Source organism: Dendrobates tinctorius, unplaced genomic scaffold (genome assembly GCF_039654945.1).
Source record: "Dendrobates tinctorius isolate UK_male_01 unplaced genomic scaffold, ASM3965494v1 ptg000296l, whole genome shotgun sequence".
In the NCBI taxonomy this organism is placed as follows: domain Eukaryota; kingdom Metazoa; phylum Chordata; class Amphibia; order Anura; family Dendrobatidae; genus Dendrobates; species Dendrobates tinctorius.
In genome coordinates, this window is record NW_027361963.1 from 88,001 (window position 1) to 108,174 (window position 20,174).

The 20,174-nt window shown below is 52.1% G+C and overlaps 1 protein-coding gene across 1 annotated transcript in view; it reads left to right on the forward strand.

Moving 5' to 3' along the window:
- Positions 1-823: 823 nt before the first annotated feature.
- LOC141073084 (uncharacterized) overlaps positions 824-20,174 on the forward strand; it is a 67,926-nt gene continuing 48,575 nt past the window's right edge. The window contains exons 1-4 of the mRNA XM_073560413.1: positions 824-956; positions 3,489-3,636; positions 3,955-4,134; positions 7,783-7,906. Of these exons, the coding sequence (XP_073416514.1) occupies positions 3,559-3,636; positions 3,955-4,134; positions 7,783-7,906 (382 nt within the window). The 5' untranslated portion in view covers positions 824-956; positions 3,489-3,558. The remainder of the gene's footprint in view (positions 957-3,488; positions 3,637-3,954; positions 4,135-7,782; positions 7,907-20,174) is intronic.

Consider the following 20,174-nt stretch of genomic DNA (forward strand, 5'->3'; position numbering starts at 1 on the left):
GGTAAGATGGCTGTCAGTGCTCATCCTGCAGCTGCCGGACATCCACTGCTATGTCACTGACAGTCTGTGTGACTGCACATTGGGATCTATCACAGGCAGCCAATCACAGGACAGCTATGTGTCATGTGGGAGGAGCCCAGCCGCAAGTCAAAGCCTGGCCAGTCACTCCCCACTTGTGCTCACTGCTCTAGTCTCCTCCTCAGCTGCTCCCGGCCCCCAGTCAGGCAGGAAGAAGGGAGCGAACAGCAGTGGAAAAGAAAATTGGCTCAGCTCCCCGTGGTGCGCCGACTCCAGTCGGTCACATGAAAGAGCCGGCTCTTTGTCTCGGTTCGTTCACGAACGACACATCACTAGTGACAGGCTCCATATGGGTGACTCCAGACAATAACAGCGAGAAATGAATCTGGAGGAGGAGCTCACCACAGCCCGCTCCTGTCAGCGCTCAGCTGTGTGTGGGGGAGGAGCCAACACCACAACACAGCTCCTCCCACCTACACACCCGCAGCGTCACCGCTTCTCTCCTGAGCTCCGCCCCCTAGTCACATGACGGTGACGTCACTACAGATCATTCAACGCGGCTCTCATGAGCCCCGCCCCCTGATTCCATGACGGTGACGTCACCACAGGTCCTTCACCTCATTTCTCCTGAGCCCCGCCCCCTGATCACATGACAGGGACGTCACCCTTCTCTACTGAGCCCCGTCCCCTGGTCCCATGACGGTGACGTCACCACAGGTCCTTCACCACTTCCCTCCTGAGCCCCGCCCCCTGGTCACATGACCGTGACGTCACCACAGGTCCTTCACCTCTTCTCTCCTGAGCCCCGCCCCCTGGTCACATGACGGTGACGTCACCACAGGTCCTCCCGCGCTCAGTGCAGCCGCTCCGTCCCGGGTGTGCGCAGCTCGTGTTCTCTGGGGTCAGCCAGCAGCAGATTTCCGGTTCCCGCCATTCCGGTGAGATGACAGGAGGGTTTGTGGTGAATCTGTGAGAGGAGAGTGTGGGGGGAGATCAGAGCTGTTCCTGTGGAGGCTCCTGCTCCATGTGACTGCGGCTCCTCAGTGTTGGGGACGGGCAGCATTGTATGGGGGATGTGCAGCGTCTCCTCCTCACCTCACGGCCCCCGCTGGAGGTGGAGTTACCACGGTGACCGTCCCCCGCTGGAGGTGTTACCACGGTGACCGTCCCCCCACTGGAGGTGGAGTTACCACGGTGACCGTCCCCCCACTGGAGGTGTAGTTACCACGGTGACCGTCCCCCCGCTGGAGGTGGAGTTACCACGGTGACCGTCCCCCGCTGGAGGTGTAGTTACCACGGTGACCGTCCCCCGCTGGAGGTGTAGTTACCACGGTGACCGTCCCTCCGCTGGAGGTGTAGTTACCACGGTGACCGTCCCCCGCTGGAGGTGGAGTTACCACGGTGACCGTCCCCCGCTGGAGGTGGAGTTGCCACGGTGACCGTCCCCCGCTGGCGGTGTAGTTGCCACGGTGACCGTCCCCCGCTGGCGGTGTAGTTGCCACGGTGACCGTCCCCCGCTGGAGGTGGAGTTACCACGGTGACCGTCCCCCGCTGGAGGTGGAGTTACCACGGTGACCGTCCCCCGCTGGCGGTGTAGTTGCCACGGTGACCGTCCCCCGCTGGCGGTGTAGTTGCCACGGTGACCGTCCCCCGCTGGCGGTGTAGTTGCCACGGTGACCGTCCCCCGCTGGCGGTGTAGTTGCCACGGTGACCGTCCCCCGCTGGCGGTGTAGTTGCCACGGTGACCGTCCCCCGCTGGCGGTGTAGTTGCCACGGTGACCGTCCCCCGCTGGCGGTGTAGTTGCCACGGTGACCCTCCCCCGCTGGCGGTGTAGTTGCCACGGTGACCGTCCCCCGCTGGCGGTGTAGTTGCCACGGTGACCGTCCCCCCGCTGGCGGTGTAGTTACCAGGGCGGTGGAGTCGGAGTTGGAGTCAGTATAAAATGGACTGACTCCTAAAATATATAATAAATTGGGTGCAGTAATTCAATGCAGAATGTGCTGAATATTTTTTCATAGGAGTTTGGGAAAGTTATGAAATGTCCTATAAATGGCTGTTCTATTCCTGATCTAAGGCTACATTCACACACAGCGTTTTTCCTGTGTTTTTTGAGGATACGTTTTTCAGTTGCAAAAGCTGATCAGCTTTTTAAAAAACCGCATCACCTGAAAGGTTTTTGAGCTCATAGATAATGTTTTCAATAGAGCAGATTTCTAATCTGCTTTTGCTATCTACTGTATATATCCATTTATCCATATCTGTCTCCATATCATATCTGTACCAAAAAGAATGAGAGCTGGATAGCACACAGACTAACACTCCTTTTTTTTAGCACCAGTCAGGGACACCTCATAGCTGCCCAAAAGGACGCCCAGGACAGGCATTGCTCATCTTCAGTAACATCAACATCAATTGATAGTTGGAATAAATAGACTGCATTCACATGTTAAGGTGCAGGCTTTTTATTTCAAGTGTAGGGGTGTGCAGTATGAGGTTCTGCAGCAGCTGAGGTGTGCAGTATGAAATTCTGCAGAACAGTATGAAGTTCTGCCCTCCCCCCCCCCCAGGTTTGATCCTGGCTACGCCCATAGTGTGAATGTAGCCTGAGGATCTAGGCTTTATCTTAGCCGAGATAAGTCATAGTGTGTGTTTGTGTGCGTGTGTATGCATATATATATATATATATATATATATATATATATATATATATATATATATATATATATATATATATACACTATATATACTGTATAATATATATATATTTGTAAAAGAAGGAAAAAGATGCGGCACGCACCCAGATTTGCAGTGCAGTGTTTCTTTATTCAACCATTAAAGATCACACAATAAAGGACGGGCAGATAACATGAGGCATGTGGGGAAAAAGACGGACGACAGCCGTTTCGCGTACACAGACGCTTCAACAGGTCCAGGCTGTCGTCCGTCTTTTTTCCCCACATGCCTCATGTTATCTGCCCGTCCTTTATTGTGTGACCTTTAATGGTTGAATAAAGAAACACTGCACTGCAAATCTGTCAATAGATTCCAAATAGATAAATAGATATTATGTTCTATCTAAATATCTTGATTATTGTATCATAGAAATGATTTAATGTCTGATGTTCACATTGTACTACAATAAATTTTTCACTTAAATATAAGCAATATATGTGGGAGTCGGAGTCTGTGTAAGGGAAATTGAGGAGTCGGAGTCGCAGGTTTGGCTTACCGACTCCCCAGCCCTGGTAGTTACCACGGTGATCGTCCTGTGCTGGCGTTGTAGTTACCACGGTGACCGTCCTCTGCCTATGAGGCTGATGATGAGCGGTCAGATCGGCGGAGGAGGCCGCGGTGGAGTTTTGTGGCTTCTCCTCCAGATTCTTCCTGATAAATGTTGATATTTGGTCAGAATTTAGTGATTGTCGTTCTCTCGTCCCCTGTGATTTCTGTCTTGTCCTTCATCGTGAAGACGCCGGCAGGACGAGATCCCTCCAGCTGATCCAGTGCTCATCCCTCCTCCTCCTGAATGACCCCCGAGGATGGACGAGGACAGGGATGAGACCACCAGGAGATTATTCCACTGCGCCCTGGAGATCATCTCCCTGCTGAGCGGAGAGGTAACTCCTCTACATTTCTATCAGCTTTATTGTGTGATGTGACGAGTCCGACACCGGGAGGAGGAAATCCAGAATAGGAGAGAAGGATTCTTTACTGTAAGAGCAGGGATTCTGTGGAGCTCTCTGCCCGGAGGAGTTGTCATGGGGATTCCCTGTAAGAGCTGTAGAGGGGCCGGGATGTCTGTCCGGAGTGTAATAATATTCCCGGTTATGGCCCCAGATTACTGGAGACGGTTATTGATCCCGGGATTTCTACTGATTGTCAGATCTGCAGTCGGGAAGGAAATCTTCTCCCTAAGTGTCTCTCTCCATACACAGGATTACACAATAGTGAGGAAGACACCGGGGGACTGTGTGACTCCCATCATCCATCTCCAGGAGTCAGGAGGGCGGAGCCCGGGCCCCATCACAGAGCCTCCCCCGCACTCCCCGATACATGAGAGGAACAAGAAGATCCTGGAGCTCAGCAACAAGATGATCGAGCTGCTGAGCGGAGAGGTGACTGCTGGGACATTATACAGGACAGCACTGGAGGATTCTGGGTGATGAGCAGAGAGGTGACTGCTGGGACATCATAGATGAGGGCACTGGAGGATTCTGGGTGATGAGCGGAGAGGTGACTGCTGGGACATTATACAGGACGGCACTGGAGGATTCTGGGTGATGAGCTGAGAGGTGACTGCTGGGACATTATACAAGACGGCACTGGAGGATTCTGGGTAATGAGTGGAGAGGTGACTGCTGGGACATTATACAGGACGGCACTGAAGGATTCTGGGTGATGAGGGGAGAGGTGACTGCTGGGACATTATACAGGACTGCACTGGAGGATTCTGGGTGATGAGTGGAGAGATGACTGCTGGGACATTATACAGGACGGCACTGGAGGATTCTGGGTGATGAGCGGAGAGGTGACTGCTGGGACATTATACAGGACGGCACTGGAGGATTCTGGGTGATAAGCGGAGAGGTGACTGGTGGGACATTATACAGGACAGGACTGGAGGATTCTGGGTGATGAGTGGAGAGGTGACTGCTGGGACATTATACAGGACGGCACTGGAGGATTCTGGGTGATGAGCGGAGAGGTGACTGCTGGGACATTATACAGGACGGCACTGGAGGATTCTGGGTGATGAGCGGAGAGGTGACTGCTGGGACATTATACAGGACGGCACTGGAGGATTCTGGGTGATGAGCGGAGAGGTGACTGCTGGGACATTATACAGGACGGCACTGGAGGATTCTGGGTGATGAGCGGAGAGGTGACTGCTGGGACATTATACAGGACGGCACTGGAGGATTCTGGGTGATGAACGGAGAGGTGACTGCTGGGACATTATACAGGACGGCACTGGAGGATTCTGGGTGATGAGGGGAGAGGTGACTGCTGGGACATTATACAGGACGGCACTGGAGGATTCTGGGTGATGAGCGGAGAGGTGACTGCTGGGACATTATACAGGACGGCACTGGAGGATTCTGGGTGATGAGCGGAGAGGTGACTGCTGGGACATTATACAGGACGGCACTGGAGGATTCTGGGTGATGAGCGGAGAGGTGACTGCTGGTACATTATACAGGACGGCACTGGAGGATTCTGGGTGATGAGCGGAGAGGTGACTGCTGGGACATTATACAGGACGGCACTGGAGGATTCTGGGTGATGAGCGGAGAGGTGATTGCTGGGACATTACACAGGACGGCACTGGAGGATTCTGGGTGATGAGGGGAGAGGTGACTGCTGGGACATTATACAGGACGGCACTGGAGGATTCTGGGTGATGAGCGGAGAGGTGACTGCTGGGACATTACACAGGACGGCACTGGAGGATTCTGGGTGATGAGGGGAGAGGTGACTGCTGGGACATTATACAGGACGGCACTGGAGGATTCTGGGTGATGAGCGGAGAGGTGACTGCTGGTACATTATACAGGACGGCACTGGAGGATTCTGGGTGATGAGCGGAGAGGTGACTGCTGGGACATTACACAGGACGGCACTGGAGGATTCTGGGTGATGAGAGGAAAGGTGACTGCTGGGACATTATACAGGACGGCACTGGAGGATTCTGGGTGATGAGCGGAGAGGTGACTGCTGGTACATTATACAGGACGGCACTGGAGGATTCTGGGTGATGAGAGGAGAGGAGACTGCTGGGACATTATACAGGATGGCACTGGAGGATTCTGGGTGATGAGCGGAGAGGTGACTGCTGGGACATTATACAGAACGGCATCGGAGGATTCTGGGTGATGAGCGGAGAGGTGACTGCTGGGACATTATACAGGACGGCACTGGAGGATTCTGGGTGATGAGTAGAGAGGTGACTGCTGGGACATTATACAGAACGGCACTGGAGGATTCTGGGTGATGAGCGGAGAGATGACTGCTGGGACACTATACAGGAGGGCACTGGAGGATTCTGGGTGATGAGCGGAGAGGTGACTGCTGGGACATTATACAGGACGGCACTGGAGGATTCTGGGTGATGAGCGGAGAGGAGACTGCTGGGACATTATACAGGATGGCACTGGATGATTCTGGGTGATGAGCGGAGAGGTGACTGCTGGGACATTATACAGGACGGCACTGGAGGATTCTGGGTGATGAGCGGAGAGGAGACTGCTGGGACATTATACAGGACCGCACTGGAGGATTCTGGGTGATGAGCGGAGAGGTGACTGCTGGGACATTATACAGGACGGCACTGGAGGATTCTGGGTGATGAGCGGAGAGGAGACTGCTGGGACATTATACAGGATGGCACTGGAGGATTCTGGGTGATGAGCGGAGAGGTGACTGCTGGGACATTATACAGGACGGCACTGGAGGATTCTGGGTGATGAGCGGAGAGGTGACTGCTGGGACATTATACAAGACGGCACTGGAGGATTCTGGGTGATGAGCGGAGAGGTGACTGCTGGGACATTATACAGGACGGCACTGGAGGATTCTGGGTGATGAGCGGAGAGGTGACTGCTGGGACATTATACAGGAGGGCACTGGAGGATTCTGGGTGATGAGCGGAGAGGTGACTGCTCGGACATTATACAGGAGGGCACTGGAGGATTCTGGGTGATGAGCGGAGAGGTGACTGCTCGGACATTACACAGGACGGCACTGGAGGATTCTGGGTGATGAGCGGAGAGGTGACTGCTGGGACATTATACAGGACGGCACTGGAGGATTCTGGGTGATGAGCGGAGAGGTGACTGCTGGGACATTATACAGGACGGCACTGGAGGATTCTGGGTGATGAGCGGAGAGATGACTGCTGGGACATTATACAGGACGGCACTGGAGGATTCTGGGTGATGAGCGGAGAGGTGACTGCTGGGACATTATACAGCACTGGAGGATTCTGGGTGATGAGCGGAGAGGTGACTGCTGGGACATTACACAGGACGGCACTGGAGGATTCTGGGTGATGAGCGGAGAGGTGACTGCTGGGACATTACACAGGACGGCACTGGAGGATTCTGGGTGATGAGCGGAGAGGTGACTGCTGGGACATTACACAGGACGGCACTGGAGGATTCTGGGTGATGATCGGAGAGGTGACTGCTGGGACATTATACAGCACTGGAGGATTCTGGGTGATGAGCGGAGAGGTGACTGCTGGGACATTATACAGGACAGCACTGGAGGATTCTGGGTGATGATCGGAGAGGTGACTGCTGTGACATTACACAGGATGGCACTGGAGGATTCTGGGTGATGAGCGGAGAGGTGACTGCTGGGACATTACACAGGACGGCACTGGAGGATTCTGGGTGATGAGCGGAGAGGTGACTGCTGGGACATTATACAGGACGGCACTGGAGGATTCTGGGTGATGAGCGGAGAGGTGACTGCTGGGACATTATACAGGACGGCTCTGGAGGATTCTGGGTGATGAGCGGAGAGGTGACTGCTGGGACATTATACAGGACGGCACTGGAGGATTCTGGGTGATGAGCGGAGAGGAGACTGCTGGGACATTATACAGCACTGGAGGATTCTGGGTGATGAGCGGAGAGGTGACTGCTGGGACATTATACAGGACAGCACTGGAGGATTCTGGGTGATGACCGGAGAGGTGACTGCTGGGACATTATACAGCACTGGAGGATTCTGGGTGATGACGGTGTCGTTGTTGTCAGGTTCCTATAAGGTGTCTGGACGTCGCTGTCTATCTCTCCATGGAGGAGTGGGAGTATCTAGAAGGACACCAGGATCGGTACCAGGCCGTGATGATGGAGGAGCTCCGGCCTCTTACACCACGAGGTGAGCAGCGAGGCTCCTTGTTGGCTCCGGTGGATGTGATGACGTCTCTCCGGCGTCCTCCTATAATAGAGGAGTTTTCTCCAGACTTGCTCTGGTTTTCTCTACATTTTCTCCGTCTGACAACAGCTTTCATTTCCTGATTGTTTTCTTCTGATCTGTGAGTCGCGGTTTCTCCGCTGTCGTCTCGTCTTCATCAGTCTTGAGTCTTCGTTCTCGGCGGCTTCTTTCAGAATCTTTCTCCTCTTTCCTTATCTGCAGAGAAAATGTGACCGATGCTCTGTCTCGTCCTTCTGTCCGTTCTCTCCTGTGAGTTCTTTCCGTCCCTAAGTCTGTTGTGGATTGTTACTCATCAGAGTCGGGGTTAATGTACGGGTGATTTTCCCCCTAATCCGCTTTCGCTCGTCTGTCCCTCAGAATCGGTGTAGGCTCAATGTCGTCATCAGTCGTGGTCGGCGTCCGGCTCCTCCCTCTTGACTGTCACTTGTGTCACCTTCCTTGGACTCCTCCTTCATTCTCTCTTCTTCTTTGTGACAAATCACTTTCTCCGTTCTGTGCACAAAGTCCTGGATAAATATCGGCCCCGGACCGTCCCTCAGACCTCGGGACACGAGTCGCTGTCCTGACATAAGGATGGAACGTGGTGGAGCCGATCACCCGTCAGTCTGACATGGAGGCTCTCCAGCCGTTCTCCGGCCCCGCGTCTATTCCCCACTCGCTCTGCAAACGTAGAAGCACAGAACTCTCCGTAGTGGAGGAGAAGGTCCGATCACCACTCAAGGGACTAGGGAACCCAACCACATAAAGGGAACCTGCCATGTAAAATAACATTATTAACCTTCAGACATGGGGTTTAACCTGCAGGTTAATAATGGTTTGAACTTGATCGTCTCCTGCACTGAAAGCCCCTCTGCCAGGAGAAAATTAACTTTATTCCCCCCCAGCAGCGATCTGCTTCCAGCTATAGAGGTGCGGCTTCAGTAACCGCTCTATATAGTGAGCAGCAGCTGAATCTGCTCCTCGGCACTGACTGACAGCCAGCTCTAATACTGAGCCCTAATGCTGAGCCGGCTGTCAGTCAGTGCCGGGGGCGTGCGGTAACTGCTGCCGCTCTCTATACACTGAGCGGTGACTGTAGCTGCGCTGGCCGAAACTCTGACTGGAAGCTGAACACTGCCAGGTGGAATGAGGTAAATTTCCTCCCGGCAGTGGGGCTCTCAGTGCTGACACCGGGCAGGTTATAAATTGTATTAACTTGCAGATTAACCCCTTATCTACAGGCTATTAGCATTATTATATGACAGGTTCCCTTTAAATGGCACTGTCAGGCTGTCGGCAGCAGTGAAGTGGTTAAACGTCAGCAATCTGAGCTCACTCCACAGACGCGCACCTGGCATCCTCCATGTATGAACACTACATATCAGGAAGGCGTTAAAGAGACGTAAGAATGCACGTGACGGGGTGTTCTAGACTCAAAGGCTCAATGACCGCAAAATATCAGGGGGTCCGCTCTTCCTCTTCATGGGGTCTGAGCAGAACAATGTAAGTGGGATGGTGACGCAGGTGTTGGCCCTGCAGGGACATCGGGCCGCACAATGATGGTAATAATCAGTGTAAGTCTCCAGTAAAGGGTTGTTCGTTCAGTAGAATATGTATTATGGGGCTTTTCTGTGGAATCTGAGCAGACAATCTCTCCTTGGCTCCCCGTGTCCCTCAGTCAGCGCCCATGACCCCGGTGCCTGCTCTCTAGTGTCCTCTTATATTACACAGTGATAGGCACTAACCGCTGTGTACCGGGGGCTCCCACAACACCGTCCTCCCGAGCGCTGTCACCGTCAGCCATAGATGTACACTTTCCTCCTTCAGATACATAGAACTTTCCGCGCACTTTCTGCCTATTTTAGTGTTTATATCGAGGCGAATGTTGAGACTTATCTCTATTTAAAGAAGAATAAAAATGCAATAACTCGTGTCTTAATAGGAGGACGGCAGGTTCTCTCCTCTTAGGCTCTGTTCACACTGGTCGTTTTTGCTGCTTTTTTATGCTAATTTTCAGCCTCGTTTCACAGCACCAGCTATGTCTGTGAGATTTCAGAAATCTCATGCACACAGCTTGTTTTTTTTGTCCTCAGTATTTTGGGCTTTGCATGGCTTCTTGGACATAGAGCAGGTCACTTCTTTCAGCATTTTCTCAGTGTTTTTCACCCACTGACTTGAATGGGTGGTGAAAAAATGCTGCAAAACGCATCAAAAGTGCAATTATCATTTTTTTTGTAGCGTTTTTCGTGCTAAAACCTCATTCTTTGGAATAGGACTTTTTTTTCTTTAATAAACTTGATCAGCATGCGCAAGAGACAAATCTAGCATGCCAAAACCGCCACAAAAACGCATCAAACAAACAGCGAGAAATGCAAGGAAAATCTGCTTTTTTTCTGCAGCTGCTTTCCTGCCCAGAGATCAGGATTTACTGCAGAAAAAATACGCAGCAAAATCGCCCAGTGTGAACTTAGCGTTAAGGCCCCGTCACACACAGCGAGATCGCAGATTTTGTGACGCCACAGCGATCTCACCAGTGAGATCGCTGTGTGTGACATGTACCACCGACCGGCCCCCCCGCCGGGTATCGCTGATCGTGCTCGAACGTCCTGGGCCATTTTTTGATCGTTGGTCTCCCGCTGGCCAGCACGCATCGCTGTGTGTGACAGCGAGAGACCAACGATCAGCAACGCTGAGAGCTGGTTTCCAATGTAAACAGCGGGTATCTAAGAGCCGCGCGGCTCTTAAGCCCCCGTCACACACAGCGATCTCGCTAGCGAGTCAAGTTTTGTGACGCAACAGCGATCTCACCAGCGAGATCGCTGTGTGTGACACCTATCAGCGACCGGCCCCCGGGTATCACTGATCGTGCTCAAAAGCCCTGGCTTTTTTTTTTGATTGTTGGTCTCCCGCTGCGTGTGGCAGGCGGGAGAGCAACGATCAGCGAGCTCCCTGCTTGTATCCAATGTAAACAGCGGGTTTCTAAGCGCCGCGCGGCACTTAGAAACCCGCTGATTACCTTGGTTACCGGCTCCCTGCACCAGCGCGCTGGTATCTAAGGTACACAGCGACGCGCGCACTCGTTGTCGCTGGTACTGATCGCTGGTGAAGCGGCCTGTTTGACAGCTCACCAGCGATCATGTAGTGACACACCAGCGATACTGACACGTTCATATCGTTGTCGGGATCACTGGTGAGTCGCTATTTGTAACGGGGCGCTTAGATACCCGCTGTCTACCTTGAAAACCAGCTTGCTCGCTGGTCGTGATCGCTGATGAGTCTGTCTATGTGACAGGTCACCCTACGATCAGCCTAACTATGTCCCAGTGATCCCATCCATGTCGGATCGTTGGTGGGATCGCTGGGACATCGGTGTGTAACGGGGCCTTTAGAGTGATCCCAGAGGATCCTGTCCAGGAGGGAGGCCGTGTCCTCATGGTGACATCATGAGCTCTCAAATAATCCCTGATAAATGGTAACCGTCCTTCCCCCAATCTCCATAACGGTGAATTAGGAGAGAAGAAACCGCTGGATAGAAATGTGGAGCTTTCTCCAGCTCCTCTGTGGTTCCATCCCTGGTGGAGGGAAACTTGGAGAAGTTGTGTTTCTTAGTGCGGCTCCTCCATCTGACTGACGAGGGTCTTCTCTGTCCCTCTCCTCAGGGTCCTCATCCTCCGGGTGCAGAGCAGAGAGCATTAGGCTTTGGTCTCGCTGATTATCACTTCATACTTGGGGCCACAATGTGCTGGGACCTCAGTACCGGTGGTGAGGACCACAACAATGTAATTTAGTCCCTGATACATAAACCTAGAATTACCGGCTCTGAGAGACGTGTCTCATATATATGTGAAAAATGAGGATGAATGAACTCATGGAGATCAACATCCAACGCTGCGGAGACACCATCACATGTTTCTCAACGCAGTGATTCTAGAGCACTGCCCCATCCCTTATGTGAAATTTGTAAAAAACATGCAAAACACAAGCAGCGGAGACACCATCACATGTTTCTCAACGCAAGCAATGACTAGCCAGGTCTTTCCCCGGGAAGGGTGAAGATCTGATTGATATTAAGGTTGAGGTTATACATGGAGCACAAGAGGCGCTCGCAATATGGGCCGATCAGCAGGGTGAGGAGGGGAGACTGTCATGTCTGATCTGTGGTCACCTAATGCTACTCCCATCACCTTATCACATGACACAATCTACATTGTTATGTAAAAGTTTGGGCACCCCTGGTCAAAATTACTGTTATTGTGAACGGTTAAGCAAGTTGAAGATGAAATGATCTCTAAAAGGCTTAAAGTTAAAATGTCACATTTCCTTTAATATTATGCAAAATAATATATACGGTGTCATTTGTTACACTTTAAACATTACAAAAAGGAAAATAGGCCAGTGCAAAAGTGTTGGCACCCTTGGCGATTTGTGTGTGCAGATAACGTTGACCAAGGTGTCAGCCCTTAATTATCCTGTTAGTGTTATGACTTGTTCACTATCATCGTTAGGAAAGGCCAGGTGATGCACATTTCCCAGCTTTCTATAAACCCTGCCTCCTCTAACCTTTGTGGCTAAACAAAGAAGCAAGAGGGGCAATTAACAGTATAAAGAAAGCATTTACACTAAAGCAGGATGGCACCGCTGAAGCTCTAAAAACTATAGGGAGAAAAATACTTTATCTAAAAAAACTAATTAATCTGCCAAAAAGGAAACAGAGAAGCACATTGCTAAGGAGAGTAACACTAATCCCAAACTGTTCTTCAACTACCGTATATACGCCGACCCCCCCCCCCCCCCTAATTTTGCCACAAAAAACTGGGAAAACTTATTGACTCGAGTATAAGCCTAGGGTGGGAAATACAGCAGCTACTGGTAAATTTCAAAAATAAAAATAGATACCAATAAAAGTAAAATAAATTGAGACATCAGTAGGTTAAATGTTTTTGAATATCTATATTGAATCAGGAGCCCCATATAATGCTCCATACAGTTCATGATGGCCCCATAAGATGCTCCATACAAAATACGCCCCCATATAATGCTGCACAAAGGTTAATAATGGCCTCATAAGATGCTGCATAGAATAATATGCCCCATATGCTGCACCATAGATTATGCCCCCATAAGATGCTTCATAGATTATGAACCATAAAATGCCCCATAGATTGTACCCCATAAGATGCTCCATAGATTATGAACCATAAAATGCCCCTTAGATTATGTCCCCATAAAATGCCCCATAGATTGTACCCCATAAGATGCTCCATAGATTATGATGCTCCATAGATTATGCCCCATATGCTGCTGCTGCTGCAAAAAATGACATACTCACCTCTCGTCCCTGGGGGCCAGGTGTCGGGTCCGGACAGGTGTCGGGTTCTGAGCAGGCGGAGACACCGGCGCGCTATGGGGGACAGGTGCCGGTGTCGCCGCTGGCTCAGAACCCAGCACCTGAGATATTCACCTGTCCCTGTTCCATCGCTGGTGTCTGCCGCGTCCTTTGTCTGTGACTGTTCAGGCAGCAGAGGGCGCGGCGCTCACTAACCACGTCATCGCGCCCTCTGCTGCCTAAATGTCACTTACAGAGGACGCAGCAGACAGCAGCAAGCAGCGATGGACCGGGGACAGGTGAATATTGGATATACTCACCCCCTCCTGGCGCGGTCTCTGCAGCCCTCCCCCCGCTTCTCCCACGGTCTCCCTTCAGTGGTCACGTGGTCCCGCTCATTAAAGTCTTGAATATGCGCATATTCAGGACTTTAATGAGCGGTACCACGTGACCGCTGAAGGAAGAAAGGGAGACTGTGTGAGAAGCTGGGGGGGCTGCAGAGATGCTTCAGGGGGGGTCAGTATGATCTCTGACACCCCTGCTGCCCCTCCCCCACCGACCTCCAGGTATATGACTCGCGTATAAGTCGAGAGGGGGACTTTCAGCACAAAAAATGGTCTGAAAATCTCGGCTTATACACGAGTATATGCGGTATATCAATAGTAAAAGAGTCAACAGTGAAAGTGTAAGCCCCTTAAAAAATTGTGAGGAAAGAATGATTGTAGATGACGAGGAAAAAGCTTATATATTAAACACGTTCTTCGCCACGGTACTCACAGTGGAAAATTAAATGCGAGATGAAATGCCGAGAGACATAGAAAACCCTATATTAAGGGTCACCAATCTAACCCAAGAAGAGGTGCAAAACCGGCTAAATAAGATTAAAATAGATAAATCTCCGGGGTCCGGATGGCATACACCCACGAGTACTAAGAGAACTAAGTAATGTAATAGACAAACCATTATTTCTAAGGCTGGTTTCACATTAGCGCTTTTTAAGCGCACGCACGGCCGGGGGTAGCTCCGCCCCCCGAGCCGGCTCTCTGCCCGGCGTGCCCGCCCCTTGCTTGTAGCGCCGCCTCCTAGCGCACAGAGGCCCCTGCGATCGGCACACCCTATCTTTAGCATAGGGTGCGCAGATCGTGCGCAGGCCGTGCGCTAGTTGCGCTTTGACCTGCGCTGCGCACTTTTGACGGTGCGCCGTGCGCGCCAAAATCCGAAAAGTTTGATTTTGGCGCGCACGGCGCACCGTCAAAAGTGCGCAGCGCAGGTCAAAGCGCAACTAGCACACGGCCTGCGCACGATCTGCGCACCCTATGCTAAAGATAGGGTGCGCCGATCGCAGGGGCCGCTGTGCGCTAGGAGGCGGCGCTACAAGCAAGGGGCGGGCACGCCGGGCAGAGAGCCGGCTCGGGGGCGGAGCTACCCCCGGCCGTGCGTGCGCTTAAAAAGCGCTAATGTGAAACCAGCCTTATATTTAGAGACTCTATAGCGACGGGGTCTGTTCCACAGGACTGGCGCATAGCAAATGTGATACCAATATTCTAAAAGGGTTGTAAAGGTTAACCTTGAAATTATAGGGCAGTAAGTCTAACCTCTATTATTGGTAAAATATTTGAAGGGTTTCTGAAGGATGTTATTCTGGATGATCTCAGTGAGAATAACTGTTTAGCGCCATATCAGCATGGGTTTATGAGGAATCGCTCCTGTCACACCAATCTAATCAGTTTTTATGAAGAGGTAAGCTATAGACTGGATCAAAGTCAGTCATTGGACGTGGTATATCTTGATTTTCCCAAAGCGTTTGATACCGTGCCGCACAAGAGGTTGGTACACAAAATGAGAATGCCGGGTCTGGGAGAAAATGTGTGTAATGGGTAAGTAACTGGCTGAGTGATAGAAAGCAGAGGGGGGTTATAAATGGTATATTCTTTAACTGGGTCGCTGTGACCAGTGGGGTACCGCAGGGGTCGGTTGTGACGAACAGCCCACGGCCGTTCGTCCACTTACGGGTGACACTAACGGGAATCCCGCTGCCACCAAAACGCGACGGACAGTGGACCCTGTGTCACCACTATGTCACAGTCCCACCACTGACATGGGTGTATCAGCGGACGGAGGGGCGTGACACAATGCCGGCACACGGCTATCACAGGCGCAGTGGGGCTTATCTTAGTTATCCCAACACTGGCACCATGTGACCAAAATTATCCAGCAAGCTAATCTCGCTCTACAATTTGCCGCAGGGGGAGTTTAATTTGGATGCCCCACCACTGCTATCAATCTTCCAAGCACTGCGGGGATTTATGTATATCCCACTTTCTCAGTTCCACTTTGGAACTCGCAGCTCTCCGGCGCCCCCCCCCCCTTACCCTCAGGTCAGTCAGGGAACTGCACCTAGGATAATTGGTCGCCGGACGGGCTGCCTGTTGTGAACCGGCAATTAGGCTTCTGCAGTAAGGGAATTATCAATGCTGTGGCTGAAGCCCCTTACTCAGCAATATAAGACCCTTCTAGACTGCCAGCAAGCCGTAATAGCCGTACACAACGCGCTGCCACCAGTCACGGTTACTTAATTCACAGTGTTAAATTAAGAGGGTCCGTGGCAAACCCCTCGAATTAGTAGCGATTATCTAACAAAGGCGTATAGTTCGAGTCTTAGAGCATAGAGACAGATCTAAATAATTATTTCATTTATTTTCCGAAAGAGGACAGTGATTACAGATAAAAGTTGCTATAAAATTGAGACATAAAATATGTACAGTACAGGTATAAAATAAAAGTGGAGAAAACAAAGAGAGTACACTCACAGTTCCATATTGTTCCTTAGGCAGACCATGTGGCTTTAAGGTGGGTGGAGGCGGAGCTGCACTTCTCCGCTCATCTGAGTTCTTGTCAGCACGGACTCTGCAGCTGTTCTGAGCTGGTTTGCCCAGGGAATGCCTTATAGGCTTTGCTTTGTGACATCACGGAGAGATGCATTCTGGGTTGATCCCTCCTCTCTCATCCGAGTTATGTTTTGGCTACAAAACTTAGATTAGCTATAACTTTATGGGAGAAGCTGGTATGGACTCATCAGTGGTATCATGTTTCCCAGCGTAATGAGCCTATCAAGAAAACATCAAACATCTATGCGATATGACCATCCATTTGGGCGCAAATCCTATCTCATGTTCTGGACAGGGTAGAACTTCGAAACATACGCGGTCTCGAAGCTGGGACCGCTCAGGTTACAAAAATATGATTTTCATATCTCTACTTGGTACGGTTTTCGCAGGGCAGGCTCTTAAAGTTTTATTTCAAACAAAGACCTTTTCCCGCATTTTTCTTTCAGCTGAGAGAAGCCAAATGGTGTGAGGAAGATGGTCTAGCTAATTAACATTCCTGCTCTTCCAGAGGAAGTGGCAGGGTTGGTAAAACCTGGGGGGAAGGAATTCCTACTACTGACAGTTTACAATGTCCTAGGATGGAGGATTTGTTAGCACATTGCAACAGAAAACATATCTTGCAGATATTGTACATCACACCTCCCCCCTTAAGAGGGCGCTAAGGAGGCATTACCTCTCGGTAATCGGCCATGCGCACCTCAGCGGGTTCGCCCCGGCGGGACAACCCATCGGCATTGCCGTTTTCACTGCCCTTCCTGTGTTTTACAGTAAAATCGTACTGTTGAAGGGCAAGGCTCCAGCGGAGCAATCTTCCATTGGTTCCGGGCACTGTGTGCAACCAGCTCAGAGGGTTGTGGTCGGTTACCACCGTGAAGGCGCGCCCATACAGGTAGGGCTGCAAACGCTGCAGTGCCCACACCATGGCCAGACACTCCTTCTCGATGGTCGAGTATGCCACTTCCCTCGGCAAAAGTTTCCGGCTCAGGTACAACACGGGGTGCTCTTGGTCCCCCGAGTCGACCTGGCTAAGCACAGCACCGAGGCCAAACTCGCTGGCGTCGGTCTGTACCAGAAACGGGCGACTGCTGTCGACTGCTCTCAACACTGGAGAGTTGCACAGGGCTGCTTTCAAAGCTTGGAAAGCCGCCTCACAGTCATCTGTCCAGTTGACTGTTTGGGGTAGCCTCTGCTTGGTGAGGTCAGTCAAGGGTTTGGCAAGGGCGCTATAGTCCTGTACGAACCGCCTATAGTACCCTGCAGTGCCCAAGAAGGACTTCACCTGTTTCTTGGTCCTGGGGGTGGGCCAGGACACGATTGCGTCCACTTTTCCTGGCTCCGGACTCATGGAACCCCCGCCTACCCGGTGCCCCAGGTAGTGGACCTTGCGCATGCCTATCTGGCACTTCCCCGGCTTGATGGTCAGGCCTGCCTGGTGAAGACGCTTGAGCACCTCCTGGAGGTGCTGAAGGTGTTCCTCCCAGGTGGAACTGAAGACGGCAATATCGTCTAAGTACGCCACCGCGTACTCCTCCAGTCCCCGAAGCAGGTGGTTGACCATCCGCTGGAAAGTGGCAGGGGCATTCTTCATGCCGAAGGGCATGACCGTGGACTCGTACAGTCCAAAGGGGGTGATAAAGGCGGATTTCTCCTGCGCCTCAGGGCTCAGGGGAATCTGCCAGTATCCCCGACTCAAATCCATGATGGATATGTAGTTGGCGTTTGTCAACCGCTCGAGCAGATCCTCGATGCGCGGCATTGGGTGGGCATCAGAGGTTGTGATGGCGTTGAGCCCCCTGTAGTCCACGCAGAACCGGGTGGTTCGATCCTTTTTAGGCACGAGGACTACAGGTGAAGCCCACGCACCTTTTGACCGTCGAATCACTCCCAGCCTTAACATCTCATCGACCTCTTGGCGCATGACTTGTTGCACCGTTTCAGAGATCCGATAAGGTGTTCGCCGTAATGGGGCATGATTCCCGGTGTCCACCTCATGAACCGCTAACTCCGTCCTCCCAGGACGGTTGGTGAACACGGGCCGGAAGAGTTCCAGGGTGGCCATCAACTGCAACCGCTGGGACACAGTGAGCGAACCACTTATCTCCATGTCCTCAATGGACCCATTGGCCTTGGCCTGGGCCAGCATGTCCAGGAGGGAATCTTCCTCCCCATCCTCTGGCAGATTGCAGACCGGTAGGACGCAAGCTTCACGTTCGTAGTGCGCCTTCAGCATGTTGACGTGAAAGGCCTTGCGCCTACCCCGAGCATGGTCAAGCGTGACCACGTAGGTGACCGGGTTGAGCTGTTGGTGGACGACGTACGGGCCTTCCCAGGCTGCCTGAAGCTTATCCGTTGGTACAGGGACCAGCGCCCACACCTTTTGACCCACCTGGTAGGTCCGCTTCCGGGCGTTCTGGTCATACCAGTGCTTCTGGTCAGCCTGAGCCTGCGTCATGTTGTCATGCACCAACTGCGTCAAGGTCTGCATCTTGTCACGGAAGCGCATGACATAATCCACGATGGACACTTCTGTGGGGTTTGGCTCATCTTCCCAGGATTCTCTTATCAACCCAAGGGGTCCCCGGACTCGCCTGCCATACAGGAGCTCGAAGGGGGAGAACCCGGTCGAGGCCTGCGGAACTTCTCTGTAAGCGAACAGCAGGTGTGGGTGGTACCGCTCCCAGTCGCGCCCTTGGGTCTCAACCAGTATGCGGAGCATCTGTTTGAGGGTACCGTTGAAACGTTCACACAAACCATTAGTCTGTGGGTGATACGGACTCGATACCAGCTGCGTCACCTGCATTTTCTCACAGAGAGCCTCCATTAGGCGAGACATGAATTGGGGCCCTTGATCGGTAAGCATCTCCCTGGGAAATCCTACCCTTGAAAAGATGGTCACCAGTGCGTCAGCCACCTTATCTGCCCTGGTTGAAGACAGAGCTACTGCCTCTGGGTACCGGGTAGCGTAGTCTACCACGGTGAGAATGTATCGCTTTCCGGAGCTGCTGGGGACGGACAGCGGTCCTACAATGTCCACCGCGATTCTCTGGAAAGGCTCCTCTTTCACCGGCAAAGGAATAAGGGGAGCCTTAAGAGCAGGCCCCGCCTTACCCACTTTTTGACAGGTGGCACAGGAGCGGCAGTAGTGTGTTACATCTGTCCCCATCTTGGGCCAATAGAAGTGTTGAGACAGCCGTGCCTTTGTTTTGCTGATCCCCAAGTGTCCAGCGAGTGGAATCTCATGGGCAATCCGCAACAACTCAGTTCTGAACTGATAGGGGACGACCAGCTGTCTTTCCCTCAACCACTCCTTTTTAGGATCTCCGGGTACTGTCTCCCGGTACAACCTTCCTCGTTCCCAGAACACCCTCTCCTTATCAGACTTGGAGGTGGGCGTCTCGGCGAGACCTCTCAATTTCTCCAGGCTGGCATCTGAGTGCAGAGCAGCCTGGAACTCCATGCTGGAGGCTGCCAGAAGTGACGTCAGGGTACCTCCTTTACTGGGACCCTCTGGAACCGGCTCTGGGTTCACCTCTGGTTCAGTCTCTCCTGTAGCAGCAGAGGGTCCAGAAGACAGTGCGTTACCTGCGATCTGGGCACTCTGACTGCGTGTGACAGCTGCTATGTATGCTGTCTCCCTGGGGATTTCTTCAGACCCACCAGCTGGTGCTGCCCTGGGCTCTACCTCCCCATCCACCCCCAACACATCAGGAGCAGTGCTACTTATGGGCCAGTTACCTTCCTCGGTGGCACTGGTCAGCTGCATGGCATTACCTTCCTCATGGTCCCCATGCACCTCCCCATTTCCTTGAGCACCGTTGCTTACTCCTGCCAGGGGTTCCTCAGCCGTCTCACTCCGCAGAGTGACGGGGCTGAGCACTTCGGTACCTGTGGACACATCTACCGCTTCAAAGAAAGGGTTAACGGGTTCAGTCGGCACAGATACATCAACATCATCATCATCCTTCCTAGGAGAAGAATGGTTATCAGTTTGCTTTGGTACATTCACATCAGCATCAGC